The sequence below is a fragment of the Drosophila rhopaloa genome, unplaced genomic scaffold (assembly GCF_018152115.1).
Source record: "Drosophila rhopaloa isolate 14029-0021.01 unplaced genomic scaffold, ASM1815211v1 contig_2, whole genome shotgun sequence".
NCBI lineage: Eukaryota > Metazoa > Arthropoda > Insecta > Diptera > Drosophilidae > Drosophila > Drosophila rhopaloa.
Window position 1 is genome coordinate 26,413,129 of NW_025335083.1, and position 12,414 is coordinate 26,425,542.

General features: G+C 42.9%; 2 protein-coding genes across 3 annotated transcripts; one reads left to right on the forward strand and one right to left on the reverse strand.

Moving 5' to 3' along the window:
- Positions 1-450: 450 nt before the first annotated feature.
- On the forward strand, positions 451-7,413 carry LOC108049119 (AP-2 complex subunit alpha). 2 transcript variants are annotated; one of them, XM_017130188.2, is made up of 9 exons: positions 451-814; positions 1,750-2,012; positions 2,745-2,956; positions 3,182-3,637; positions 3,698-4,287; positions 4,357-5,284; positions 5,344-5,627; positions 5,681-5,885; positions 5,945-7,413. In XM_017130188.2, exons 2-9 carry the CDS (start codon positions 1,949-1,951, stop codon positions 6,020-6,022), a joined length of 2,817 nt encoding a protein of 938 aa, XP_016985677.1. In that variant the 5' UTR covers positions 451-814; positions 1,750-1,948; the 3' UTR covers positions 6,023-7,413. The 2 variants fall into 2 exon arrangements, with proteins under 2 accessions (XP_016985677.1, XP_016985676.1); XM_017130187.2 differs by having other exon boundaries at positions 451-789.
- Positions 7,414-7,471: 58 nt separating this feature from the next.
- On the reverse strand, positions 7,472-11,147 carry LOC108049132 (DNA-directed RNA polymerase I subunit RPA2). Its single transcript, XM_017130206.2, has 3 exons — positions 10,976-11,147; positions 9,399-10,898; positions 7,472-9,338 (listed from the first exon to the last, which is right to left on the reverse strand). The coding sequence occupies exons 1-3, from the start codon at positions 11,063-11,065 to the stop codon at positions 7,539-7,541; spliced, it is 3,390 nt and encodes a 1,129-aa protein (XP_016985695.1). The 5' UTR covers positions 11,066-11,147; the 3' UTR covers positions 7,472-7,538.
- Positions 11,148-12,414: the final 1,267 nt, after the last annotated feature.

A 12,414-nucleotide genomic window follows, 5' to 3' on the forward strand; every position in this document is an offset into this window, starting at 1 on the left:
TATAATTATATGCTTACTGGGTTCTTATTTGATACAAGTTCCTGCATTTTATGTTTAACATTATATTTGTTTTTAAATCACTAAATTTTATTCATTTAATAAAAAGAATGGCTAAGTTTTAGCGGAAATTAAACATAGTTAAAAATAAATAAAATTTATTATTTTTTTAAGTCAACCCGATACTCAAATAATATTTCCATGTGTTGACTTGAGTTATTGAGTTCGACATAGCTGCAGGGCTCAATCGAAACAGCGAAAAAAGTAATAGCCCCACCTTGCATAAAAATAAACTATGAATAATTATTATATTGGGGAAATTAAGAAAACATTAAAAAACTCTAAATCTGGGAGTCAACTATGCCGCGCCACCTTAACTCAAACGCCCTGCAGCACCCAGCCCTTGAAGCCGTATCTGCGGTATAGTTGCCGTACTCCCACTCGGCCACACTAATCGTTACACCCGCGCCCGCTAGATGGCTCCACACTCAGGCAGCGAGAGCGAAGAAAAATCAATAGAAATTTTCATTTTAGTGAATTGCTCTGCGCTCAGGAATAGTTAGCAATCAAATTAGCGGTGAAACAGCGAGGCGTATCGCCAGCCAGTTGGAGTTACATAAAGTGCAGCACTTAGGACCAAACATTCCGCAGCCAACACCCCGGATTCCTGATTGTGATTCCAAGCGAAGCCAACTCCAAAATTCTCCGATCTCTCCGCTCCGCCGCAGAAATTCCGCAACGCCAAACGATTTTGTCCGCTGTTACCGAGTGAAAAAATCGGAAATCGGAGAAGTAAGCTCCACAAAAACCACAATATGTACGCCCATTAATGTTTTAGTTTTCGGTGGCTTCTTCGGTGTTTTTTTTGGGCAAAACGCCTTCGTCATCCAGCGATGAAAAAAGTGACGTGACATGAAGGCAAGAAAGAAGGCGCAAAGAGCGCAGTGAAAAACAGAAAATAAAACGAAACAGAAAGCGATGTAGAAAACAGAAACAGAAGCCGGTGGTCGTCCGAAAAATAATGCCCAAGTGCACATCGCACTTCGCCAGGCGATAAAAAGTGGGCGAGCGAGGTCACAGAATCTTTATCAGCGTGCAAACGCTGCCAAGTTGCAAATAAATCGGTTGCCAAATCTGCGGGGGCTCCACTTCCACCCGAAAATGTCAAAGTTCGCTGAACATTAGGTGCACTGCAATAAAAATCTATATCCAAAAAAACTTACATAGTTTACTGATTAAATGTTTACAGATTATCAGGCCGAAATGTTTAATATATAAATCATTATCTGAGTTGCACTGTGTAACAAATTATCTGGTGGATACATATTTTATTTTTTAAAGACCCATGATAACAACCTCCATAATCTTTACCTAAAATGTTCATATTATTGTTTTTGTTGCGATAAAAAAAATTATGTTATTTTGCTTATTAAGCGAAATATTAAAAAATGTTCACATATTTTTATTGTCCGCTATTGCAAATCAACAAAAAATCAACGCTAACCAACATTTTTCTTTGGTACAACTACGTTTTAGGGTATTATGTTAGGAGTGTTTTATTTCATAAATCCACTATCAATATGAGCTAATTTTTCTGTTCAATGAAATATATTTTAAATAATATGCTTACACTCTTCTTTTTTCTTAATATGGTTACCCTCTACAATACCGTCTAGATACAATAAAATACAAAGATTGATTAATATTACTGAAGCAATCCCAAAACTTATCAAATCTCTCTTCCGTTTTCAGATCCCAAAGAGCGGCAAAGAAAGTGATCCGGAAGCAGAGAAATATAGACAAGCAGAGTGGAGAGCAACTACTATATATCTCCGGATCTGACGTCGAGTTCGAGCGATAAGAACGCCTCGAGACTCGGCCGCCTTTCATCGACGATTTTCTTGCGCCCCCAGTTTGCATAAAACCAGCGAAAATTAACAAGCTAACTACCATGGCGCCGGTGCGGGGGGATGGCATGAGAGGCCTGGCCGTCTTTATATCGGATATAAGGAACTGTAAGTGCAGATCTCTTGGGTAACCACCATTAAATCCAATTGAGCAGGGCAGTTGAATAGCAAGAGATTTTCCATAGGGCGGAATCAGCGCCATTTCTTGATAAATTACGAAGAGCAACACTCACAATAAAGCGGGCGGCACAAAAGTACACCTAAAGTAGGCACTCGATAGGATGGATATGGAATTTTAAACTCTGCACTATTTAAAACATTAATTATTTAAATTAGGTAATCAATCCCAAATGGGTAGTGTTATCAAAGGGAAATTTAATCATTTGCAAATAAAATCAAGAAAGATATTTCACAGTCGAAAATGAATATAAGTGTGAACCAAAAACTGCTAGATATTATCGATAAATTAGAAGATATTTTGAATTGTGTCGCCGCGCCAAGTGATCAATTGACGCTTCACTGTATGGTATTATCGTCACTGCTCGCTCTTTGCTACATATATGCTGGTTACTAGTTACTAGTTTGTGGGCAGCATATCGGAGAGCAGAGGTTCCGCAGCGGATTGGTGACTGGTACTAATTGGCGCCTTTGTGAACCGGAGAAAACTCGCGGAATGGAGAGAGCCGAGGAGTGTGAAGTTGGCTCTCCCAACGATCAATCATGGGGCGGAAAAGAAAGCAAGGCTTCCGCCGTCGAGTCGCTTTTGTTTTACTGTGAATCTCCTTCTGTGACCTTGACCCAGATTACTAATATCTGACGATTTTTCCTCACTACCCACAGGTAAAAGCAAAGAGGCAGAGGTCAAACGCATAAACAAGGAGTTGGCCAACATACGGAGCAAATTCAAAGGAGATAAAACCCTCGACGGATATCAGAAGAAGAAATATGTCTGCAAGCTGCTATTCATCTTTCTCCTGGGCCATGACATCGATTTTGGCCACATGGAGGCGGTCAACCTGCTGTCCTCCAACAAATACTCAGAGAAGCAGATCGTAAGTCCACCAAATAATTGCTTCCACAATCATTTTGTTATTCAGCGAGAAGAAACAATTTAACTGGGAAGGGGTTACTTTCAGTTGAAGAATGAATTTGTACACTTTACTTGGTTATGTTAAAGTAAATGGGGAAAATAATAAAAAAAAATATTGAGCATCATTTTATATACCATTTTATATATTTGGCCTATACCAATGCTGACACATATTTTTCTATTACAGGGCTACCTGTTCATCTCGGTGCTGGTGAACACGAACAGCGACCTCATTCGACTGATCATTCAGTCGATCAAGAATGATTTGCAGTCGCGCAATCCGGTGCACGTTAATCTGGCGCTGCAATGCATCGCCAACATCGGCAGCCGGGACATGGCCGAGTCCTTCTCCAACGAGATACCCAAACTACTCGTCTCGGGCGACACCATGGACGTGGTGAAGCAGTCGGCGGCGCTGTGCCTGCTCCGCCTGTTTCGCTCCTCGCCGGACATCATTCCCGGCGGCGAGTGGACCTCGCGAATCATTCATTTGCTCAATGATCAGCACATGGGAGTAGTCACAGCGGCCACCTCGCTGATCGACGCCTTGGTCAAGCGCAACCCGGACGAGTACAAGGGTTGTGTTAATTTGGCCGTATCCCGCTTGTCCCGGATAGTGACTGCCAGCTACACGGATCTTCAGGTAAAATACAAGATTTCTCGGAGTAGGGAAGCATTTAATCTAATAAAATCCCCTTTGCAGGACTACACTTACTACTTTGTGCCGGCTCCATGGCTGTCCGTGAAACTTCTCAGACTGCTGCAGAACTACAATCCGGTGACCGAGGAGGCGGGTGTGCGGGCTCGCTTGAACGAGACGCTGGAGACGATTCTGAATAAGGCGCAAGAGCCGCCAAAAAGCAAGAAGGTGCAACACTCGAACGCCAAGAACGCCGTGCTCTTCGAGGCCATCAATTTGATAATTCACAGCGACAGCGAGCCGAACCTTCTGGTTCGCGCCTGTAACCAGCTGGGCCAGTTCCTCAGCAACCGGGAGACCAACTTGCGCTACTTGGCTCTGGAGTCCATGTGCCACCTCGCCACCTCGGAGTTTTCGCACGAGGAGGTCAAGAAGCACCAGGAGGTGGTCATACTCTCGATGAAAATGGAGAAGGATGTATCCGTGCGCCAAATGGCGGTGGATCTTTTGTACGCCATGTGCGATCGCGGAAATGCCGAGGAAATTGTTCAGGAGATGCTCAACTATCTGGAGACGGCCGACTACTCGATTCGTGAGGAGATGGTGCTCAAGGTGGCCATTCTTGCCGAGAAGTACGCCACAGATTACACCTGGTAAGAACCGATTTTCCTAGTTTCAACAATCTAATTTCAAATGTTTATGAAAACTTCCTTTTTTCCAAGGTATGTGGATGTGATACTCAATCTAATCCGCATAGCCGGCGATTACGTGTCCGAGGAAGTGTGGTATCGCGTCATTCAGATCGTAATTAACCGCGAGGAAGTGCAGGGCTATGCCGCAAAAACTGTTTTCGAGGCGCTCCAGGCGCCTGCCTGCCACGAGAACATGGTTAAAGTGGGTGGCTACATTTTGGGAGAGTTCGGTAACTTAATTGCCGGAGATTCCCGATCCGCACCACTGGTGCAATTCAAGCTACTGCACTCGAAGTACCATCTCTGTTCGCCAATGACGCGGGCCCTGCTCCTTTCAACGTACATCAAGTTCATCAATCTGTTCCCGGAGATTCGCACCAATATCCAGGATGTGTTCCGCCAGCACAGCAATCTTCGATCCGCTGATGCGGAACTACAGCAGCGAGCCAGCGAATATCTCCAGCTTAGCATCGTGGCATCGACGGACGTGTTGGCCACGGTCCTGGAAGAGATGCCATCGTTCCCAGAGCGCGAAAGCTCCATTCTAGCAGTGCTGAAGAAGAAGAAGCCTGGCCGGGTGCCAGAGAACGAGATCCGCGAGTCGAAGAGCCCGGCTCCGTTATCTTCTGTAACGCAGAACAATGCCCACGTGAACAATTCGCACAGTAAGCTAAACAACAGCAACGCGAACACGGATCTCCTTGGGTTGAGTACACCGCCATCGAATAATATTGGAAGCGGTAGCAATAGCAACAGCACGCTCATTGATGTTTTGGGAGATATGTACAGCAGCAACAACAACTCGAGTGCCGTGTACAACACCAAGAAGTTCTTGTTTAAGAATAATGGAGTTCTATTTGAAAACGAGATGCTGCAGATCGGCGTAAAGAGCGAGTTCCGTCAGAATCTGGGAAGATTGGGCCTGTTTTACGGCAACAAGACGCAGGTTCCCCTCTCTGTAAGTATTTACTTGGTTGGATATCTTTGCATTTTAATTTTCGTTCCCTTTATTTTCAGAACTTTAATCCCGTGCTGCAATGGTCTGCCGAGGATGCGCTCAAGCTGAACGTGCAGATGAAGGCTGTGGAGCCGACCCTGGAGGCCGGCGCCCAGATCCAACAGCTACTCACTGCAGAGTGCATCGAGGATTACGCCGATGCGCCAACCATCGAGATCAGTTTTCGCTACAACGGCACTCAGCAGAAGTTCAGCATTAAACTGCCATTAAGCGTGAACAAGTTCTTTGAGCCAACCGAGATGAATGCCGAATCCTTCTTTGCGCGATGGAAGAATCTAAGCGGGTAATTAAATAAGTTTTCTTTCAAAAATACTGAATTAATTTGGTTTCTTTAAGGGAACAACAACGGTCCCAGAAAGTGTTCAAGGCAGCCCAGCCCCTGGATTTGGCCGGAGCCCGAAACAAGCTGATGGGCTTTGGCATGCAGCTGCTGGACCAGGTAGATCCCAATCCGGATAATATGGTCTGTGCCGGTATCATTCATACGCAATCCCAGCAGGTGGGCTGCTTGATGCGATTGGAACCAAATAAGCAGGCTCAGGTAAGTTGCTTGCAGATAGGTGTGTGCAAAATTGTACTAAACCTCCTACTCATCCTCAGATGTTCCGACTAACAGTTCGGGCCAGCAAGGAAACCGTGACCAGGGAGATCTGCGACCTTTTGTCGGATCAGTTCTAAGCCACAACAATCATGGACGGGGAGGAGTCGAAATGGAGCTACGAAGCCGCATAGCCACGGCAACCACTTTACAATGCACAATCCCAATCACCTATAAAAATATCAAAGCAAAAAGGGCCCTCGAACTTTGCGTTTAGTTATGCCAGCCACTCCTACTCTCTTCATACGTACCTTTTATCTTCTCCAGCAGCGAGTTGCGAAGTGAGCTTTACCCACTTTCCTGTTTCCTGTTGTTTGAATATTCTTTTCGTAAACCTACCCGAAATTTACCTATTTTCCATATTCACTTCCCCAAACCCTAATCACCCAAATCCGAATCAGAATTCTTTGTAAATGTTAAGCTCAAAAAGTTCATAGTAGAAAAACGAGAGAACATAATTAGATTATGTTTATATGTATGACAAATTATATATTGTTGCATCATTTCGAGGCAGTAGCAATTGGATATTATATACTTATACACAGATATACATTCATACAAACCACATACATATACCTAGTATATACGTCGTTGTAATAAAAACAGAAAACATTATAAAACAAAAAAGAAATGCTGGCAATGAAATTATTAAGATGCATGCAAATGACAAATATGCAAATCGTTATCTAAATATTTATACACATATTGATTATTGCAATTGCATCAAACCGAAATTCATGTTTAGTGTTTTTGATTGCAAAGATTTGATGGAGAAGCCCCAGGAGCAGAAATCTCATAAAAAATAGACAAATAAATAGAGGTGGATCAACAAAAACTTCTTAAATAATCACTGTTAAGCAACTAAAAATTTATTGAAAATCAGAGGAGTCAAATTTTGAAAAAAAGCTAACATTCAAAATATTATACCTATAGCAGAATTTTTCGATTGATCTGTGTATTATTTCGTTTTGTATGTACCATAGATAAACTGAAGAAAACTACATGTTGTGCCGCTTCCTGGGAAGGAAAGCGATTTTTATAGCACCAAGTATTAACTTATCCAATGCAGCAGCAGCAGCAAGCCATAAATCTGCTGATAATTCCTTTCAATCGCGATGCGGCAGCCGAAGAACAAAGAATTGTAAACTAAAATATACATTATATTCATAGATATTGATACTGAATACCGATAATGGAAATTGTCATCGTATACTTATTACCGATTAACTCTCAATCCTTTCGTATCAACCAATGTGCATGTCAGTTGGAGGTTGAAGCCTTTCCAAAGTGCAATAGTTAAATGTTACAAAATTCCACAAAAATTCCATTCAACTCACAGACGAAACAAAAGCGACTACAACAGCAACAAGAACATAAACCACAACTACATATAGCAAATGCAGGAATTTAACTGTAAACGTAAACAAATATGTATTTAAATAAATAAATAAATATAAATTGAAACCATTGAGCAATGTTTTTAAAGCTACCAATAACCTACTGAATCTCAAACAATAAGCGAATCCGAATTTTTCTTTTATCAAATTTATTAGTTCATGGTATAAAATAAGGGCTAACAATATTCTTAGATTCCATTCAAATCTCGTTCAGTTTAAACCGGGCATTGATGTTGACCGAACTCAGTTCGGTTACAAGGAACTTGAAGGAGAAGGGGATCTCGATCATGGACACGGAGCTATTATCCCCGCACAAGCGACACGTATCGGCCTGCGATGAGAGTCTTCCTGTTTCATTTCGCTTCACAATCTGCTGCAGCGGAGCCAGAATGGAACCACACTTATGGCACACCAGCGTGTGTGTTTTGTCCGAGTTGTGAAACAAGCGATCCTGCAGCAGAAAGGCGGCTCCGTGCGAGATCAAAGCATCTCGTTCCATCTCTCCGAATCTTACGCCGCCACCTCGCTTTCTGCCCTTAATTGGTTGATGGGTACGGGCCTCTACGGCTCCTGTTGATCTGACCTGCCACTTGTCGAACACCATGTGCCGGAGGCGCTGGTAATGGACCACTCCAAAGAATATATCCGCCGTCATCTCGCGTCCGTCTATTCCAGAATACAGTCTCTCCGTACCATAGTAATTGTAACCTCCAGCCTCTAGAACCTTGCCAAAGTAATCAATAGCCGTGTTCTCTTCGGAAAAGCGGAAAGGGGTGGCATCGTAAACATTTCCGTGGATCGCTGCACCCTTTCCCGCTATCGTCTCAATCATCATGGCAATTGTCATACGGGAGGGGAAACCGTGGGGATTAAACACAATGTCTGGGATCAAGCCCGATTCCGTAAAAGGCAAATCCTCGGCGGGATATTTCTGTGAGCAAATACCTTTCTGCCCGGCTCTTGATGCAAACTTATCGCCAATAGTGGCAGGTCGTGGAACTCTAAGGGTAATGGCTACCGTTTTCTTGGGCGTTAAATCAAAGCTTCCCAACTGCCGGATACTCTCAACCATGCAATCCTCCTTTTCATCCATTTTCACTACTTTATAAGTGGCCACCTCGCCGTCAAAATAGCAGTACAACGGGGAACCATAACTCAATTTAGAGCCAGGATGTGGAAGACCGTCTGTATCTAAGTATTTAACCAGCTCTGGCATGTGCGGATGCCTGGCAAAGTAGCTGCTCTTCTTGTCTAGCGTAAGAAACTTCGTTTTGTAGATACTTCCATAGGCGAATCCTCGCTCGTAGGCTGCCTTGTTGATAATCATGGCATCTTCCATGTCGTAACCCGTGTAGGAAATTACAGCTACTATAGCATTGGTGCCCATCGCAAAGTCATCCAGCTGAATGTTATCGTAGTGAACGGGTCGGAATAGGGGCGTTGCTGGCGTCTGTAGGCGGTATAACTTATTGGCCGCTTGCTTGGGCCAATTTAAGCAAGGGGTTCCCATAGTTTGTTTTCCCATCTGACACTGGTACATATTACGAGGCGATTGATTGTAATCCGGCATGGGAATTAAATTGGCCAGGTTGCTCATGAAGTGAGTCTTAGCCAGCTCCAGATGTGTGGTAAAATCAGGATACATCTCTTTTTGGTCGATGGCAATCTCCATGTACAGCTGCTCCAGTGTTCCAATGTACTCCACCCTCTTCCATTTCAGGTTCCAAACGGGCCTCATCATCCTGGCAGGTCCTGTTGCAAGATAAAGTCCTGGAAACTGACCGTTCTTTTTGAAGGGTATAAAGCCTATTTCCATCATTTGAGGAAGGGTGCCAAATATCTTTCCGTGCCGCAAATCTTCGACTATTTTGGAGGCATCTGATTGATGAATGTGACCTAGGTGTTTTCCATCCAGGAAGACCACATAAAGTTTGGTCTCAGCAGAACTTTGGTTGGACAACGGCAGCATGCCCATGTCTATCAGTTGTGTTGGAATGACCTGCAAAAAATATATGTCATTGGATCACCTGTCTGTATTAGCTCAATTCGATGTACTTACATCCACCAACTTGGGATCTGGACGCTTGGAAATTTCACAGGTTAATGTCAAATGGTTCAGCAGCCCGCAGGGCGTGCCATCAGGAGTGTGAACGGGACAAATAAAGCCCCAAGCATCCGGGAGCAGCTGACGCGCCTCCGTGGTCCTCATGGTTGTGAAGTAGGAACCGCGGTGGATGGCTCGGAAATGGGACATGTACCGCATCCTGTTGATGTTCTCCGCCATGATTACCAATCCACTATTTTGCATCAGTCCCAGCCCAGTTCGACTGGCAATATTTCCCGTGGCTAGGAAGGACTCCATGGAGCGACCAACTCCCCCTGCTTGTCGCATGCACTGGGTCATTAAGGCACTGCTTAATAGGCCATCTGGAGTGGTCAGCTTCTTTTGAAGACAACGACGCACTTGTAGGACCCAGGACTCGATTCGTTCACCTAGGTATTTCTGGTAAAGATGTCCTGGCAGCAGCACTTCCTGCATCATTGCCGAGTCCACGTTTTCCACTCTGTGTTTTCCTTGGGCGCATTGGAAAAGTTTTTGCACCATGAACACAATCAACTGAAATTTGTCCTCATAGGCGTTCAGGTGAATCATTACTCTTTCCTTAAGGATGAAGTCTGTAACGTCCTCATCTGGTTGCCATTCCGGAACTTCTGGAAAGCGAGAACGGAAGAGATGGCCGATGAAGCTTCTGCACTGAGAGTGTGTATAGACATTCTCATTATGCACTTCCCTCAGCATGCTCTGCACGCAGGATACATAGTATTGATCGGATTCATAGCCCTGTACTAATCTGTTGTATATCTCTTCATCCGTGTAATCCATTAAGCACTTTAGGACTAGGCAAACGGGCAGATAGGACAATCTCTTGACATGGGAGAACATAAACTTTGCAGTTCCATTGTTCAAATAGTGCAATACGTTGCTCAAAGATGATTCATCTTCTCGGACGGTTTGCACTAATACACCCAAGTCACTGAAGTTCTGGCCGCGATCCTTCCAAGAAGAGCGTTTAACGCAGATGGGGTGGTTTCTCCTAGTCAAGATCAGCATACGCACGATCTTTTCATTTCCTCGGATGACAAAGATTCCTCCCCATTCACTGTCGTGTTCCCCATGCTTAACCATGTCTTTTGGTGAAGCCTGTCCTAGGTTGCAGGCTTTGGAACGCAGCATTATTGGCAATTCACCCAGATCCATGTTTATGGGGGACTTTTCTACGCTATTGACACTCCAGCCCAATCTTACAGAGCACATTCCCGAGTAGGAAACATGGAGTTGCCTGGAATCTGTAGGGTAAATTTCTCTGGTGCGCACATCAATAACATCCTGCGGCACCTGTGGCTTCGATATCCAAATGCTTTCCACTTTCATCGAGATCTTTTCGCCCGCAGGACTCAGCCAGTGGATGGGAATCATGTGCTTGGCCACATAGTCCAATCCCACGGTCAACATCTCGTCGAAGGAGTCCACGTGGGGTGCTCCCAAGTTTGCCAGGTGCTGTTTATTCGTATGGGTAAAAATTATAAGGTGAGAATTGGTAGATACATATGTACATAGATTAGATTTGTTGTTACCCTGCTTAGCTTTTTGGGTATCTCCTTGAACTCCAGCCGTGAATTGGTTAGCACCGGAGTGGTCTTCATTTGTTTCATCTCCTCCAGCATTTTGAAGGTTTGTTTCTTTTAGAAATCTTTTAAAAATAAAAACACACAATGCTTTCCGTTGCACGTGTTGATTTGATTCGGAGCTAAATGGAACTGAACCGTTTTCAGTGTAAAACAGTCTGTGGTGTTCATATGCGGAACTAGTGCAAATCCTGTTTAAGAAATTATAAGCAAGAAAGAATTATTTCTTGTTGTCTAACAAATAGGAAAACAATTAAAAATAACATAACACAATTTGTATTATTAATATAAGTTTATAATTCATAAATGTTTATACAAATTAACTTTTTCCGGTTCCAAAACAACTTTTGCTCATCTCTAGAAAACAGGGCTGCCAACTAGATTTTTTAAACAGCTGATGTTGAGTGCGCGCTTTATAAGTTTTCTTATCAATTAAATGTTAAATGAATCGAATTTGTATGTTATTAAGGTAAAATTTAATTATAAAGTGATTGTTTAGTTAAGTGATGTTAAGATGGCCCAAGAGGATGAAATTGTGCAGCATTTGCAGAGATATCCGGTATGTAAATCACAATAATTGAGACTGCAACAGGATCTTGTGAGAAGGGTGTCCCCGTTCTTACCGCATTCTTGTTTCATCATTTATTCTCGATACCTGCCGACGAGCATAGAAATATTTACAAATATCATGTCCTTGAGAATGCTCCATTTGAAATTTTAATTATTCAGGAAGTTCTCCCTTGCTTAAAAGACGCAACCAAATCTCATTTTCCTACATTGTCCTTAAACGATTTCTTAACTTTGACTTTCGGCACAAGTAATTCTAATTAACCGCAGGCTCCGGAAGCTGGTAAAAAGGACATACGGTTAGCCAGTAGGATAATGGAGCTTCTGCGGAAACTTTCTTTTTGGCAATTAAGTCAGTCGTTAGAGAACTTGAAGCCGGGCTCAAATTTTACAAGTACAGTAAAAATGCTAAGCCCTCGATAACCAAAAAACATTTCATTGAAAACTAAAATGTAATGTGCAAGCTTGAAAGATACTCGATGATACCCATAAATAATATCTTAAGTGTTTTCGTACAAAATTTTCTTTTAATTTTCTTATATCTTACAATTGGGTATCTTTAGTATAGAAATTTTAACACATTTTCAAGTTCAAGTTTGAAAATCTAGACACACCTTTTTGGTTTATATTTTGTTTTAAATATTTATGCTTTTAGGTTTTAAAAATTACGCAAAAATTAGTTGAAAAATTAAATAGAAATTCTGTAATGCTTAAGAGGGCAAAGGTTGACTGTTCCCCAAGTAAGAAAGGTAAAATCTGTGGAGCTAAAGTAGCCTGAAGAAAAGGGTGTGGGCCTCGCTACGGTTTATTATAAACACAAA

What these genes read in the sequence shown, in the direction of transcription:
- LOC108049119 (XM_017130188.2), top strand. Translation starts at nt 1,949, where the DNA reads ATGGCGCCGGTGCGGGGGGATGGCATGAGAGGCCTGGCCGTCTTTATA. An exon ending in TATATCGGATATAAGGAACT is followed by an intron (nt 2,013 to 2,744) that starts GTAAGTGCAGAT and finishes CACTACCCACAG; the next exon opens with GTAAAAGCAAAGAGGCAGAG. An exon ending in AGACGCAGGTTCCCCTCTCT is followed by an intron (nt 5,285 to 5,343) that starts GTAAGTATTTAC and finishes CTTTATTTTCAG; the next exon opens with AACTTTAATCCCGTGCTGCA.
- LOC108049132 (XM_017130206.2), bottom strand. Translation starts at nt 11,065, where the DNA reads ATGCTGGAGGAGATGAAACAAATGAAGACCACTCCGGTGCTAACCAAT. An exon ending in TACCCAAAAAGCTAAGCAGG is followed by an intron (nt 10,899 to 10,975) that starts GTAACAACAAAT and finishes ACGAATAAACAG; the next exon opens with CACCTGGCAAACTTGGGAGC. An exon ending in CAGATCCCAAGTTGGTGGAT is followed by an intron (nt 9,339 to 9,398) that starts GTAAGTACATCG and finishes TATTTTTTGCAG; the next exon opens with GTCATTCCAACACAACTGAT.